The sequence below is a fragment of the Prenolepis imparis genome, unplaced genomic scaffold, assembly GCF_030444845.1.
Source record: "Prenolepis imparis isolate NDT839.2.m4 unplaced genomic scaffold, iyPreImpa1.0 SCAF_4, whole genome shotgun sequence".
Classification (NCBI taxonomy): domain Eukaryota; kingdom Metazoa; phylum Arthropoda; class Insecta; order Hymenoptera; family Formicidae; genus Prenolepis; species Prenolepis imparis.
Window position 1 is genome coordinate 14372579 of NW_028141162.1, and position 17166 is coordinate 14389744.

The 17166-nt window shown below is 37.1% G+C and overlaps 1 protein-coding gene and 1 long non-coding RNA gene across 2 annotated transcripts in view; one reads left to right on the forward strand and one right to left on the reverse strand.

Moving 5' to 3' along the window:
* The window catches only part of Dpr1 (defective proboscis extension response 1), a 322483-nt gene that overhangs the window by 269345 nt on the left and 35972 nt on the right, over positions 1–17166 (forward strand). Inside the window, exon 4 of the mRNA XM_083035845.1 lies at positions 14870–15089. Within this exon, the coding sequence (XP_082891971.1) occupies positions 14870–15089 (220 nt within the window). The remainder of the gene's footprint in view (positions 1–14869; positions 15090–17166) is intronic.
* LOC145934934 (uncharacterized) overlaps positions 1–17166 on the reverse strand; it is an 89464-nt gene that overhangs the window by 11896 nt on the left and 60402 nt on the right. The gene's annotated exons all lie outside the window — the stretch shown is intronic.

Below are 17166 nucleotides of genomic sequence, written 5' to 3' on the forward strand. Positions count from 1 at the left end.
TCTCTAACTTATAACGCTTTTGTATAACTTATATAACGCTTTGTTTTCTTTTATGTAATGAAGTATTCTTCAGGTTTTGCATCGTTGATCTCTTTGAGTAAATAAGAAAGATTGTAAAATGTCAAAGAAAATTGTTTTCAAGCATTGTCAAAGGAATAATAAGTCGGTCGATCTTTAAAAAAAATATATATATATATTTATATATATATATTATTCTGCACGCGACATTTCTCTAGAAATTTTTTTCAAATTCAGATTCAATTCAGGACTTTGAATGTGAAATCCCAGCGAGACTTTATCCAAGCTTATTTGTTAATGCGAATCGTTTATCATTGCAACCACATCGTTATTAAAATATTACTTGATCCGGACATTGCGGGCATTATATATTGCAGGTCTAAACTTTTCTTCCTCGACATTTCCGTCCTGTTCTCTCTATCGAATCTCGCTTTGGAGTCACGAGACTCCGAGGAGCGTTCTTTGTGAGACCGAGCGCATAAACGCGGCGTTTCCCGCGAGATTTCACCAAGGACGAGAGACGGCGAGACGTTATTAAATCCGACGCTGTGAGTATCTTCTCACAGATAAGAAATTCCACGTAAGGAATATTTTATTGCGTGTTACGGCGCGGTAAAAAAATTATGTCGCATCCACTCGCGGACCCCCGTAATGGATATCGCGAGAAAAATTCAGGAAAAAGAAAGAGACCGCGCAGTTTTGCAAGAAAATGTGTTCGAGGAAGAAATCTTGCGTGACTTTCCTCGTCGGCGAGGACGCTTCTTAACTCATCATTGAGAAGATTAACAAGCCGCAAAAATGTTGGAAAATATACGACTTGCATTGACTGATCGTATCGCGTAATGGCGCGGAAGGAATATGTTCCTTAAGACAGACACCGAAGTCAAACGTGATAATCGCGAGAGAATATCGCAGACTTGCACGTTGTAATCTGGTTGGATATGTCAAAGCGAATTTGCAGAATCTTTATTTGATCGTCTCGCGTGAATAGATAAATGATTAGGTCAGCGATTTTTTGACAATGAATAAATTGGCAGATTAAAATCTAGACATTTAGAGTCACATTGAAAAAATTATAATGCAATCTTTCTCGCAATGCTAATTTGACAAATTTATATTATTTCGAAAGAATGCATTACTGCGCAAAAATTTCATAATTAATTGAGACAAAAGTATATATTGAAGACAGTGACACATTTAGCGATATAAATTAATTTAAGCGTCAACAACGAGATATATTCCCGGAATAAAATAATTACACACTGTAATTCCAAATTACCGATAAGTTGTTACTTAAAAATAGCCTCTCAAAGATATTATCTATTTTTATTACTGCATTATTTTCAGCAATAATTGTTGTAACTGTTAATGAAATTTTCTTGAATTTTTTAACTCTCTTTTCTTTCTCCGAAACTACGGAGGAAAACTTTTTAAATCTTGTTTTTAACGAGACCTTTGGCTCTCTACCTCATCTATTTTCGTATCAGTAAAACACTCGATTTTTCTTACTTGACTCAGCGTCTCTTTAACAGCGCCATGATAAAACATCGGCAAACTTTCGCACTTCTCGCTTTGAGAATTCATTCGTCAATAGCTCTTGGGGATAGGATCGGAGCATCTTTCATCTCGCGACACGCGTATCCGACGGTGTTCTTTTTCGACAGGATGTTTTGAACGCTTTACTAAATTTATGACAGCGCGAAGTGTGAATCGCGCACTTGTATATCACCGAATACACAATTCCTCCCATCTAAATTATTATCTATTATACTTTATCGAGGATGAAAACGAATTATATGAATTTATATTACATTATTCAGGTTTAAACAAGAACAGGTGATGGCATCTTTTAAAATCAATTGAAATAGATTGATAGAAAAATATTTTATATCATTTTAGTAAGACACGCGCTAGACTCGAAAATGTCAAAATGTAATCGATAAAAATCTTTTACTTTGGCAGAATTAATCTATAACGAAAATGACTATATCGAAAATGAAAAGTTTCTTTGCAAAACTCTGGTAGCGAACTCGCGACAAGAAGTTTCTCGGTTGATAAATGTAAAGAGATAAGCGCAGACAACGTGCGGGAAGGAGGGAAGGGATGGGATTTTCACAACGTTCCCTCCATAATGCTCTCTATTGCGAGCACACAAATGCCGGCAAAAACGTACGAATCTGAAAGTCATTGAATGCGTACATATATCTGGGCGCCGCGAGTGCCGCAAAAACATAACGGTAGGTGTAGACGACCTGGATCGGCCACCAAGTCCGTGAATTCCCACAAGAAAGTAGATACGGTCGACGCTAAGTACCGCCGTTACGTTTGACCGAATCGTGGACCATAACTACTAGCCGTGTTGCAAGGTGGTCCCGGGCCATCGAAATTTCTTGTACATTTCCTCGCGTTTATCGCGCCAGGCAATGTATGTAGCATATAAATAGTAATTTTTTTCTGACAATTTTTCGCGTTTGAATATTAAAATTTAGACTACTTAAAAAGACTGAAATCTTTTTCTAATTGATAATGCTCCCCTTTTCTGCGGAAATCTTATTATTCTTTATGTGTTGCAGAAGAAGCTTCTATATAATGCAATCATATATATATTTTAAAATATTTTATAATTATTTAAATTCTTTTGTTATCATATATTTTAATATATCTTTTATCTATTCTAGACATAAATTAAATCTGAAATGCTTATTTAAAATTAATTAAATATTTATATTTATATATTATATAAATACTACATATTAATTAAATAATTAAATAAATATTACAGTATAACAGATTAAGAAAGAGCAGTACTATGTAAAAAATGGTAATAATAAATGAAATGCAACTTGATGTCGCAATATTGTCATATAATTCGCAAGAATTCAATTGTCTTTTATTTCTTTTTTTCTTTTTAATTTACATTCATCGTGGAGTAGATCATGCAATTGCGTTAACAAAAATATCCACACAATATTCACAGAATAAATCGTCTATTCTCGCATTACCGTATCTCTTGTTCGCGTATCAATGCGCACACGCAACAGGTCGTCAAATATGACTTTTTAAATCAACGCCGCATGTTATAAACATCAATGACATTATAAAATCAATACATTACACGCGAGAAGAGAATTGCATCAAAGACAAACGCGCGAAACAAATTGCATTTATAATAAGTTGCATTTATAATAATTCCAAATATTTTCACAAAATATTACGCGATGTTTTTGTCATAATAAATTATTACTAGATCACGAGAGAGGACATTTGAGTAACTCGCGCAATCATATATGAAATACGGCCGGAAATCAAGTTGACGGACATTTCCCGCGATTTTATCGCACCCTTTATTGACACGATAGAAAACGTAAAGGGGAAAAAAAAAATAAATCGAGTTAACCAAGATACCTACGTCTGCGAAATCTTTTCAATACGTTCGATTCTGCTATACACGGTATAACGATTTTATTGCGGAACGAGTCGCGCGCGTTATTCTCATAAACGCCAGAACGCAATATCTCGAGTGTTCGAATAAAATAAGCACAACGGGCGTGACTTAGATACACCCGGCGGGAAATTGTTTGGAAGTTCATTTTACAGCGCGCATTAAGATATGCCGGCGTTACCGCGCCCGTAAACTCCCCGATGCGCATATTGCGTCCGGGTACATAATGCTGTCATGAAAGTCAGCCTTGTTTCGTCGCAACTTCGAGGAGACTCTGCAGCTGACGAATCGTAAAAGCTCTCGGGGTCCCCTCCGTGCATTCTCGGGTGGGTCTCCTTCTCTTTCCTCTTTTCCTCATATACTCCGTGTATAACTAACATTTGCACCACTTGCATTTTCCTTACAACTACGATATCTGACTTCTTTATTCTTTGCAGTTTTCTTCTACCTTACTCTATCATCTTTCTTTCTCTTTTTCTCTGTGTCTGCCTCTCTCTATTAATGGATATTTTGTACTTTTCACACTTTTAAATATCGCGTTTCTTGTTGGTTTCTCAACAAATATTCATATTGTTTTTTTCACGAATTTCTTTAGAGATTAACTATCGATAAATGATTCCTTTTTTTATTTTTAATATTAAAATATATTAGTAAAAATAAATTAATCGCGTAAGAGGAAGTTAATCAGATCAGTTATAATGCGAGAATATATTTTAACTTTTGCCAATACATTTATACTTCTTATTTCTTTGTGTTTATTTTGCTTTGTCTCCTCCATTTTTCTCTTTGTCCCTTTATTTCAAGTATTATGTGTTTGCACTTTCTTTCCTTTTTTACAAAAGCTTATTATTTTTTCTCTAGTCACGCGCGAATGTTTATTACTATAAGTACTTAAGATATATCCCGTATATATTCTCTACCGTTGTAAGCGACAACATGTCGAAACTGATATACTCGTGTTCAACGTTACAATCGATACGGGAAGCGAGCGAGAAATATTACACTACGTGTGTAAACAAATATTTTCTGAATAAGAGCATTCGATGCACACTCCATTCTCTCTCGTTCTTTTTTTCTCTCCTCTTGTTTTTATTTAACGAACATGGCATACGATGAAACCGATTTGTTCATATACTCGCCGATACTTTCAATACACAGGATATTGGAGAAACATATTGGTCCGATACGTAAGTAAATAACACCGTTTATGGTGACGAACTGCCAGTTTAGACGAGAGACAAATAGTCGTAAATTGACTTCTGCAAAGTCATTTGGCGTTGGTACGACGATACTTTTTGCCGGTGACAGATAATAAATATTGCTTCGTTATAAATATCGTTAAAATTGTGTCTATAAAAAAACAGCCATAAACGACGTTACGTCGTAATGGCTATTATAAAATTTATATTCTTTTCCTCTTATAGTTACACAATAATTATTGCATAATAATACATCTCGTTTAAGAAATCATATCAACGAAATATTGATTATTTGTCATATGGAAAACGCGCGAGTGATTATTATTTTTATTTTTCTTATAAAATATGGAAAAACACATCTGGAAATATTGAGGTTTTACACGTCAATTCGCCCGCATATTTTTCGGGTGTGTCGATCTCATGACCTTAATCTCGCCCGAAAGGTCTGCCTGACAAGCAGTAGGGCTAAAAATTGAAGTGGAATTTTGACTGCCAAGCGGATCGAGCAATCGCTTTACTCAATTTTTCATCATCCTTGTCGGTGAACGGCACGTAATTCTGTAGGGCAACGTGACCAAGCGTAATTTTATCGGGTTTCTCATTCTTCTCTACTTCGCGCCGCTATTTTCTATTCTCTCCTTTACACTACGCGTGTATCCAGCGATTTTCTGAGAGGTAAAGTCGAAGCTTAGAACTAATGGACAACGTAATAAGTTTAGCTATTGCATAATCGCCGCTAATGGCAGGGACGTACAATGGTACTTTGACAAAAGATCTGTCCAAGGGAAAGACAAATGCCTCTTAAAAGGTTCCTTTTACAAGCACATTGCATGTTGCCGAGAGAATGTTCAGCAAATGAGAAGAAAATACGGTTGATAATGATACCTTCAACTTGTGATGTATGAAATATTTAATTTAAACATTTTAATTTGATATGGGGGATAAAGCATTCTAGTTTTTTAAAAAATAGTTTTAAGTATCATATTTTTTTTACTAATTAGAAAATTATTTTTTAGTTGGCTGTAATTAGTACGTTTCCTCGATAAATAACTTGCAATCTGTAAACGATCGTTTCATAGCCCGGGAAAAGTAAATCCACGTAAAGAGATGAAGCGCTTTTAAAAAGACTTTTTTAGCAACGAGCATATCCTGAAGGGGATCGGGGAAACAGTGACGAAGATAGACGTAAAAAGCAAAAAGGGAAAATGAGAAAGAGAGAAAGAAAAAGAAGAGATTCAAACGATGAATTTCATTCGCGCACCATCGTACAATTTTATTCAGCGGAGTTTGTTTGTGCAGCTGATTGCCTCGGTAGCTGCAACGGGAGTAACGAGAGTGAACTTAAGCGATCAATTAAAAATGTAAACTCGTCTAATTGGGACGTTAAATGGCGTATCATCACCAGCGAAAGCGGCCGACCCCGACCACCGCGATCCGACGAATCGTTCTCTCGGTACTTCTTGATTACGCGAGAGGCAAAGACTAGTCTCGACACTTTTACGGAGTTGAAAGTCGGAAGTTGATAGCGGATGACGAAAAAAAGGGGCGGAAAAAACGGGAGATGATCTCCTACGAAAGTTGGAAATGAGCGAGGCGTGCATGCTTAACGTCGAGTTTAATTGCCGATCTAAAACGAGCGCGAAAGGAATATTTAGCGTCGCTTGAAAGGAAGCTTTTGCGTACTGAAACATCAGCGCGACGAAAGTTATGGGTAATTAAAATTATATCGGATGTACAGGAGGGTCTTCGCAATGATTACTATCTCTCGGGTTATCTGAAATTGAATCGATCACGTTATTAAGCTAATCCGACGATTCAAAGCTCTCGTTTTTAAATATATATATATGTGAGAGAGAAATTATATTCTTTGTGTAAGCAATAGGATTAATTTTGTATAACGGGTATTGTTAACAGAAAAAAATTGTAATTTATAACTTTTTTAAAATATAGGTAGTTATACTTGCGACTGAGGAAACTTGATGACAGTTAAATAATTTAATCATCGATTTTCCTTTGGTTATTTCCAATTATAAACATTACTTTAAAAATATAAAAATTCTGATGAGATATAAACATTATTTTCGATTACTGGTCATTGTTAAAGTACGACTATTATAATTTTTACAGTCAAGAGAAAATGAATAAGAATAGAAGGTAGAAAATATATAGCATTTGCTAAATTGTAACACTGACATTATAAATCAAATTTTAAAGCAAAACTAAACTTTGCGATATTTATTTTCAATAATCTATTGAAAGAGATAATTTATTTCGTCGCGATTGGCGGTAATCGATTCGTTTAACGGGGGATCGTTGCCAGGAAATTTGAAAAGGCTCCGAAAAAAATCGACGAGGGGGTTATAGCCGCGTGGCAACGCGATGAGTGTGAACACAACCCGAATAGATCGCATAAATTACAGGGACCAGCCGTGGAACGCGTCGCGTAACGAGATAATTAATACACGGACGACTGTTCAAGCGAGAGAGAAGGAGAGTGCGATGAAAGGTTGATGAGGGAAAAGAGAGGGGAAACACGGGAAGGAGAGTGAGAGAAAGGATGTATGTGCTTGCTCGCGTATATATGTGTGTATATGTGCGTGTGTCACCGCCCTTTCTATATCGGACACAACACGTACCCGCGCCAGAATGCATTTACCTACTGTTTCGTTGCTTCTAATGGCCGCTATTCGCCACCCCGTATATTGTCCACGAGGGTCGGTTGACATATCTTTTGTTCCACGGGCGCCGTTGCATGCCGGATGAGGAACGATCCCCGATCGCATCCGGGTGTTCGATCGCACCACCACACCACGTCTGTGCTGATGCACGAGCGTGAATAAATTAACGCCCGGGAAGAAGAATCGCTGAGAATTGAAGTTTGAGAAGAACTATTTTACCCGTCCCATGTAAATACCCGGAGAGAGAATCTTGTAAGAATCGTGTGTCTCTCTCTCTTCTAGAAAGTTTCTCTCGCTATATAGTTTGCGGCAATAAATATCGATTACCAATTTATAAATGATGACTAGCGGTCCTAAATTTTCCTCGTGCTAAAGGAAAATTTGTTAAATAAATTTGCATCGCGTGCAGCACAAATGTGAGAATAAATTTCTTAAAAATTAAAAACAAAATATATACATCTACAAATTTAATGATTCGAAAAAGTGGCTGTAAAATGCCAATAATTTATACGAATCCCTCCCGTTTATAACTTGATAATTTGCGGTACGATAAATCTACGTATCTGAGAATCCGGTAGAATCTATGAAAGATTCATGACGCTATAAATCTTCCACAAAGCACTCCACCGCATATCAATATACTCAGTCTGAAGAATCTTTTGTTCTCAACGTAATAATCTCTCCTTTTGAAAACGGACGAGGATGAGCTTGGCTGAGCTATTTAGACTTACGAGGACGAGCGCAGCCTTCGGCGAGTGACAGCGTTAAAAGCGCAACCGGGGGTTGTTTTTGCCCCGGAAAAGTTTCCTCACGGTTGCAATTCGGTAATGTTTTGCGTTTCAGTTAGGAGCAAACTGTCCCAAGGCGTTAACGCGCGCGAATTGCGAGAAGCGTTGTCGAGTTTTTCGTCGTCGTCGTCGTCGTCGTCGTCGCCCCGGGATTCTCTCCCGAGTTTCTCCCGCCCCATTGTCGAACTCGATCCGGGGTCCGGATGATTTTCATCAGCGACGATTGTTCGTATTCCTTCGTTCGGGGAGTTGCCCGGCCGCCCGCTCTCCCCGAGGTCGAATAATTCACTTCCCGCGGTCCCGGTATTACCAGCCCATCCCGGACTTCCGCATAAATTCACCGTGCGCCGCTAAATCGCAACCGCGCGAACTTAGAAACACGACCACACGGCTTATTATCTTCAAGACAAACGCGCGCGTCTACCGAGTCGACCGACGAGACTGCATCGTTCTCCGTGAAACGAGGTCTTAACATAAAAAAGACTATATATATACAAATATACCGAAAATGTGAATTTCGGGAAAAGGCTCCACCACTCTAAATAATATCTTAATAATTTAGAAAAAATAACTTGATGCGTTTTATCAGCGTAGAAATGTCGTAACCAATTGAACTCTCTTCTCTTTTTTTTTATCTTGACTTACTCGGACAAGACGTACAATGGAGTACGGTACGTACAGTGAGAAAATAGAGAAATTACATGTAAAATAAAACAAGAGAGACAGACCCCTTTTTTCCATGTGCCTCAATGAAATATTTCCAATGAGGGAAAAAGAATAGCGACAGTGCAACGAAACGCGAGTACGACGGACACAAAGGTTGCCTTCTCTTCGATCATCCAGGCGCAATCTGGACTTCATACCTTTCTATCGAGTGTGTGTATGTACATACATTCTATTGTCGGAAAGTATGCGACGCCACTTCAGCGGAAAGGAATGAAATCGATTAAAGCGCAGTTTCATGCCGGACTCGGAATGCGATCTTGTCGTCGAGTAAATGATACTGCGTATCTTTCCGGCACAAAGTCCACTGAAAGTGGACTTAACCTTTAACCCAGATATATCCGGGCAACATTCCAGATTTTACTATTTCGCGTGGAAATGTGCGCGATAGCTTCCCGGGTCCGTGAACCTTCACATATCGCTATAACGGAGCAATCGCGGCGCGAATCGATAAATAATTTATTGCCGTCGATACGGCAATAAATCGTGGCCGCTGACCAAAGTTAAAATATTCCCGTGATTTCTTACATCTTTCATGCGAGGAAAAAAAGAATTCCATCCAGGATCTCTCGCGAGATATGATATTGCGCGGAACTCGCGGAATAGCGAGCAATAATGTGTCAGCGAATGAGACTAATGTTCACTTTTAAGGATTCAATAATGATTTTTGCCGATAACCCGCTGACGCAAACGGGCGGGTCGTCGAATAAAACGACGATAAATCATATTTGCTGAGCACGTGGAAAATATATCCGGCGGAAACGCGTTTGTATTTTTATCAGCAATAACTGGTGCATCGCGCGACGAAATGTCGAATTCAAATTTGCTGATGCGAAAATTAAATAAACCACATGTATAAAAGCTAGTAGATTCATATTGACATTTCATGAGCGATACTTGCATGATGAGAAATGTAGTTCTTGCGTCACATCTAGTATGTAACTGGTTTATGTAAATAGTCTCGCTTTTCCAAATAGTATCCTTTTAATAACGTAAAAACAAATTTTGAGTAACAAAAAATGTTTCTTTTTTTTTTTAATTATATTAATTTAATTTATTAAAATTATTTTTATGCTTCTTCATAAATTAATATTTTTCTTATATCTAGAAAGTAATATACATATCATCTTAAAAAGTAGTGAAAATCATTTTAAAAATTTTAAAAAGAAAAAAAAGAAAGATATAATTATACTAAAATTATTTCTTGATTGATATTTTATTTCGTATAAAATTGTGCTGGATGAATAAATTTCAAATCTAATATACAGCAATTATCATTATTGATTAAGCAATTAAAAATTAACCATTAAATTTATTTATAATATCGGAAAAAAATTTTATCGATTCCACGAAGAAATAAAGCGATAGAAAAAAATTTCTCGAAACTATAATCATTGCATGATTTTGATTAAACTCATTGAACGATATAATAATAATAAATAAATTATAAAAAATTATATTTATATATATATATAGATATATGTATCACTAAATTATTTTTCTTATCCTCGCTTTCGTCAGTCATTTCGGTAAAATATATTTTATCGTTAATTTTCGGTCGCCGTGTATTTTGAACCATTGAAAAAGCTGGACGTTCCACATCCAGAGATTGAATTTATTACGTTTCCAACTTTAACAACGTCCGAGGAAACTTACCTATCGGCAGCGCGACTTTAACCGAGTTCGGGATGAGTTCGAGAGTCACCGCGCGACAGATATACCTGAGAACTCAATCCATACCACGCGTGATTCAGCTCGCCTGAACGGAACTTCGCCAATTTATTGGTCGAGAATTCTATAGAAGATAAAATAAGTGTACCGGAGACGGATAGTCGCGAAGTAATAAGTCACGCCATCAGATATACGAACTTCCGACGAGAGGCCACGGTGTGTTTGACTAGATCAGCTCTTTCGATACTAGATTTAGTTCTCATATCGTGATGTTACCATTTATATGTATAACGTGTTTCAGAAACGACGCAAAATATGAATACAGTAGTATTAGTTTCTGAAACTTTGGCTACACTTCAATATTTTATAACAAATTTCTCAAATTTAACATAAACTTGCCGCGAATTTTCTGGTGCGTAGCAAACTTTAAACGATATTTTAACAAATTGAAGAAATGTTATTACGATATAATACTTATATTACAACATTGTTATGTCGGCGTCATATCGTCTCTCTCTCATCGGCAAAACTTTTAACAATGTATATTCAAAGAGTAGTATGAGCACATTATTTGCAGCCGTCTGGATGACACGTGTTATACGGTAAAACAAGTTACACACACTTGAACCTACTTGGAGGCATCTCGAGTCACTTTGACGTTAAGCAGCTTAAACGGCTGATACATCCGTGTTCGCCGTTCCGTACATCGGATTAGCTGCACCTAAGGGCTCCTTGTTCCTACGCGCTGTAAATTGGAATCTGTTCTCTATTACTGTACTGACACTCAGTACCCGACACAATTTCTCCTTAGCCGTAGTGAATGGCAAACATGAATGTGAGCAGTTTAGAGACAAAGCTATATATGACGAAGATCGTGAAATGCGTAATCTTAAACAGAGAGATGTAATATTGCATTGTCTCTGTTTAGAGAGGAGAGAGCAATATTAATTATAACAAAAGCATCATTAACGAAGATTAATAATTACGTCTAATTAATGTGTTTGAAGGCAACATTTTATCGGGGATATGAATATTCGTGAAATACAAATTAAAATTAGTTCCTTATTATTTCATAAGTTTTAAGTATATAGGCCCTAGACGGTCAATATTATTGCATAAATATTTGACATTGCACAATATTATTGATTGTTTGTAGGTTACATTGAAGGTTTGTATATATTGTCTCAATCAAAAGTTTGTTGAAATATATTGCGCAATATCGCTGTTAATGTACTGTATAGAGAGGTGTCATTAATATTATGTTGTACAATATTAATGTGTAATAATATTGACCGTCTAGGGCCTGCTTCAATATTATTGTACAATAATATTGACCGTCTAGGGCCTGTGTGTGTGTGCTTTAACAGATATTTTACTGTTGCTGGATATTCGAAAAATTACTCAGATAACACATTCAGAGTGTTACTCAGAATTTAATAAATTATTGAGTAATCAATTTGCAATCGCGAACTCTATTCAATTGAAAAGATTCTGATCGAATATAAATACCTAAACGTATCATAAACATATATAATTCTAACTTTGAAGTATGTATAAGTCTGAAAATTATTTCTCCTTTGAAATAATATGCAATGAAAATTATATATATATATATATATATATATATATATATAAAACTTAACAAGTATTAATTCAATATCGTTACTATTCCAAACGTAAGCACGAGTTAAGCGAAGTAATTATCCTGGCAAGTACGCCGCCCGACGTTGATACGCAACTGAACTGAGAATTATTCGTGTAATCTACATCATCGTAATATTCCGCAAACTGGAATCGATTATTTGCCACGTTGAACTTCCATTAACTCCAGCCGGCTGTATTTATGTATCTGACAGTTGTAACGCGAGTGCAATTAGATGCACATTGAAGCAGCCGTAATTTTCTGGGGGTTTCCCCGTTTCGTTAAAATTATCTTATTTCGCGCTAGATGAAAAATGGATCGAAAAATAGAATAAAATAAAATATGCAATGTTTTACATCCCAGATACTATCGGCGTTTGTTGCATCTGCTCTCTTAAATTATTGTGCGTTACCAAAATAGTTTTCAATTTTGTTACAATTATCTTCTATTAGCCATCATCTTTATTCATAAAGGATAAATACAAATTTACATTATTCCAAAGCAACGACGAATTAACATCGAGTTTAAATTTGCATGTTGTGTACACAAATTTAAGAAATAAAATCTTTCCTTACTCCGTATAGAATACCCTCGCACACTATCGATCCAGAGCAACGTAAACACTATGTAGGAGACAGTAGGAAACGAGAGATAGATACGTCGCTAGGTCACAAAGAAACTAATCTCCAATACAGCGTAATGTAAAACTGATGGCCCCTTTTCAAAGTGAAAAAAAACGACCTATCGGAATACGGTCAGCGCATCTTTTGCATTACAAACGGGGATCTCACAGTGAACTTTGGCTAAACCTTATCTAAACCTCGTAAAAGATTTTCAGTAAGACATAAACGACGAAAAGGCTATCGCTTTAAACATGACTTATACAACTGTAAAGGTAAAATCTAAAGTCTTGTTAAGATAAGCTCTTCAAATTGTCCTATGAAAAAAAAATCTTTTTAATATTTTTTTCAATGTATTTAACTGTTATTTTTTTGCGCTCTTTGAATAAATTTTTATTAATATTAAAGAATTTGTGTACGTACATGAAATAGATTTTAGATACGTCAGATTTTATATCTAGATACAGATAGCGAGATAAAATATTTATGTTCAATTTTGTTCATAGTTATATTTTTAGAAAAATGGAATTACATGATCTATGATTAATCACTAATTAATAACTTTCTTTAACATATAATCTTTCTTTTGATAATAATATAATATTTAATGAAATATATACAATTCTCTTTATTTTCGTATTAGTAAAACTAGATTCTAATAAATATCAAGTCAAAAGTTATTAAAACTACTAAAGAAATTAATTAAATTTTAAAATCAATCTATAATCCTAAAATGCTGCAAATGCGACGACCATGCACCTGAAATTGCAAATTATTATAAATAAACTCATCGTCAATCATTAATGAATATTATGCTTTAATTAATTGTATCGTAACACTGGCTGTACATGTATAATTTATCGGTATTATAATATTATGTATGTTGAGCTTCTCTCTCTCGTATAATCCGATGATATAATCCGATGGGCGCGCGTTTCGGAGTTAGTAATGTTATAACATGTCGATGCAAAAGTTGATCGCTTTCTGGGTGAAACCGACGTTTTACCTTGAATGTCCTTTTTATCGTTCGGCAAGGCCGAGCTTTTCTACGCGTCTTCTTCAAATTCGACACATCCATTTTGCCGCCCGCGTGTGATAAAATCGAGACGCGCGGTTCTATGACTCGGGATGACAGCTCGGCAAGAATGCGCCCGGTCATCGTGATGTGATATAAAATCCGAACCGGCAACCATGACGCGGAGAATCCACCAGGTTGAAAAGTGGACAGTCGTGGTATGTGACTTATCGATCGAATATCTCGTCGAGGTGCAGCCTCGTCGTTTTTCATAGCGCCCCTTTATGCAGATGATGCATCGATGCGTCTTGCAAATCGCGAAGGGATGTTCGCCGCGTTAAAAACTATTATTTATCAAAAACATAGAGGGAATGGCGATCGAATGCTACGGATTTAAAATGTATATTATATAAAATACATGTGTATACCGCGAACGCGTTAAAATATTACAAAGCCTCTGCTTGTAAAAATGGATAAATATTGTTCACTCCGCAATTACAAATTTATGAAATAGACCGTATTTTTCGTATGGATATCCACAAATGGATACGAAACGTTTTCTCGTCAGGCGCGCGCGACTATTATAAAATCGCTCATAAGTAATCGGTCGTATTTGATCAATTATCGGTGCTTTTAATCGAACCCCGCTGCAACAGCAATAACGCCGTTATCGGTGGCTCACCATCAATTTTTTTCAACTTAATCGCGTACCTTTTATTACATTGCGATATGGCTTTATCGAACAGTTCGATGCAACACGTGTAAACTCGCGTAAACGAGCGCTCGACGATTAAAACTGTCTCTCACCGATTTATTTCTCCCTCATGCCGCTGTTTTATGTTTGCATTTCGCCGCGTCCTGTAAAATTCGCTCTTCGTGGCGCGAAATCTCTTCAAACGCGAATCCGCGATGAATTTATACAAACGTGATCGCCGTGACAAATTCAATTATTCTTATTTTCAAATTCTTTAAAGTCTCTAGAACGTATCTGCATTGTTTGCAATGTTTTATTTTCTCAAAGTTCTCCTCTACCCTAATTATATTCATCACAAAATTTTTGCTTTTTGTTACAGAAGCGCGAGCCAGAATAATCGGTCCGCCGGATATCTACGTGAAGACCGGAAGTCTTTTGACATTAACGTGTCTCATGTCGCAAGGTCCTCACGACCTGGGAACGGTAGCCTGGTTCCGAGGCTCTCAGGCGGTAGTGACGTCACCGCGATCAGAAAATGACATCGAGGCGGAACCACGCATAACCGTCGAGACGGAATGGAGCGACGCCCTCACATCGAGGTATGAATGAAAAAATTAATTGCTTAATTTTATAGCTAAATCGTGCTTTACTTCCAAAATAAATCATGAGATATAATGAGATAATCGATTCTTTCTATTATACGCATTATAAGCATTTTAAATAAATGTTTATGTATGTGATAGTCCCTCTCTTTCGCGAACTACAGAGAGAAGAGAGAGAGCGCGTATATATTTTTTAAATAACTTATTTTTTTAAATATCAAAAACTCAGTTTGCGCGAAACTCGTTTGCGCGCTGTGAACGAAATAGAAAAAAAAACTCGTCACGCTTGTCGCACATGTAGAGTCATCATTTCTCTCACCGAGCGAAACTCTCATAAACGTGCACGCTTCGCGTGTGATATTGTTATACGAAGTGCTATTTAATTTTTCACACCGGCTCCAGTCGAGCACAAGAGTACGTCGACTAAATAAAAAATGAAGATTACGCGCGCGCGCGCGCCATATATTTGCAGCGCTTACATTTTAACACAGTTTAAATATTTCAATTTTTGTCCCAACGTTCCCGCAGCGCATTTTTAAAAACTGGTTCCTATGTACGAACAACGCGACCGAGTGCGTGTCGCCCCAAAACGACATGCGCACCGTAATTTTGTAAAATTGTTTGTTCGAAGACTTGGTGTAAAAACAAGTTTATGCAGCAGTGATAAAGTAAACTCGACCAAAGGGCAGGGTAAAAAAAATGTTACATCCTATTCAGTTATTTTTTTCCCCCTTTTTGCGATCTCATTACACGTGGCAAATATTCGGGATTATTCCTATTCTTCGGTTTTTCGTTCAGAATGCTTGTTTCTTTCCTCCCCCAAACCTTCGCTCCGAAGATATCCTTCGTTGAATCGTCTGTCGCGCGTACAATATTTCATCGCACACGGTGTTACCGTATCTTTTTCGAGCCGCCGCCAGCGAAATAAATAAATGGCCCTCCGCTTATCCCCTCTCGCGTCCAGAGAAAATAATGAGAAATAATGGGGCGCAGGGTGGTTGTCCCGCCGGTCCTACACGTCGTCCTGGCTCTTTGAAAAACTGATCCTACGCTCAAATTAATTTATTTCGCGATACCCGTCGCGGCTCTACAGGGCCCCCTTAAAAACGCACAATATGCACACACACACTACCAACGTGTATTCACAGGTAACAGCGGTGACAAAATATAACACATTCGTTCCATTATAATTAACGCTTGACAAAGTAAAAGCGATAATTTATTTTTGATACTTAGATACGGATATTGCTATCTCAAATCTATTTAAATATAGATCCTTTTTTTTATAACTTCAGGATATTTATAGATATTGTATGAGATAGCAATGTTAGATGATATACCTAATTAAAATATAAAATTGCAACATACAAACGCGAAAAAAGTATACTCTATAAGATACAAATATTCCAAAAAATGTACAAAAAACGCTCAAAGGTGTGTAACGTTGGTGCTTTACTCCGTTTATTTGCGATAGAAATTTGTATTCGGGATAAAAATTATTCGAAAATGAGGAACCAGACGAATTCCAGGAGTCAGGACGTCGTGGCGTCGCACACGTGACGTCTGATTATTCTAATTGTCCGGGGCAACGTCGAGACAAATAGGGCCCTTTGTCACGTGGCTTGCGCACCGTGAAGACGCATCGGACATGCCCCGCATTTCGGGCGAGAGCTGTTTAGACCGGACCGCTTATACGTGTCGGGCCAAATATTGCGCCGTCGCCGTTGTGTCCGTCGCGCGCGTCCGTTTTTGGACGTGATTGACGATTGTCACGACGACGTTCCGCGTTACACATCGCGCCGCGACAAATTTACGAGGCCGCGGCTCAAGAAGCGAATTAATTGCCGCCCAGCCGCCCGGCCCGCGACTTCCGTCGTGCGCACGTCCGCTCTCGGTAAATCTGACATAACTGTCTGAAAGTAACGCGGTCACAGTCGAAATATTCCCACGGATGTGCCACACGGTCCGTCAGTAAATTTTCGTGCGAGCATATATTTATTCACAATAGACATAAGCGCTGTCAAAATGGTTGAGAGAACTTTAACGATCTCCAAAAATTTATTAAAATAAATAT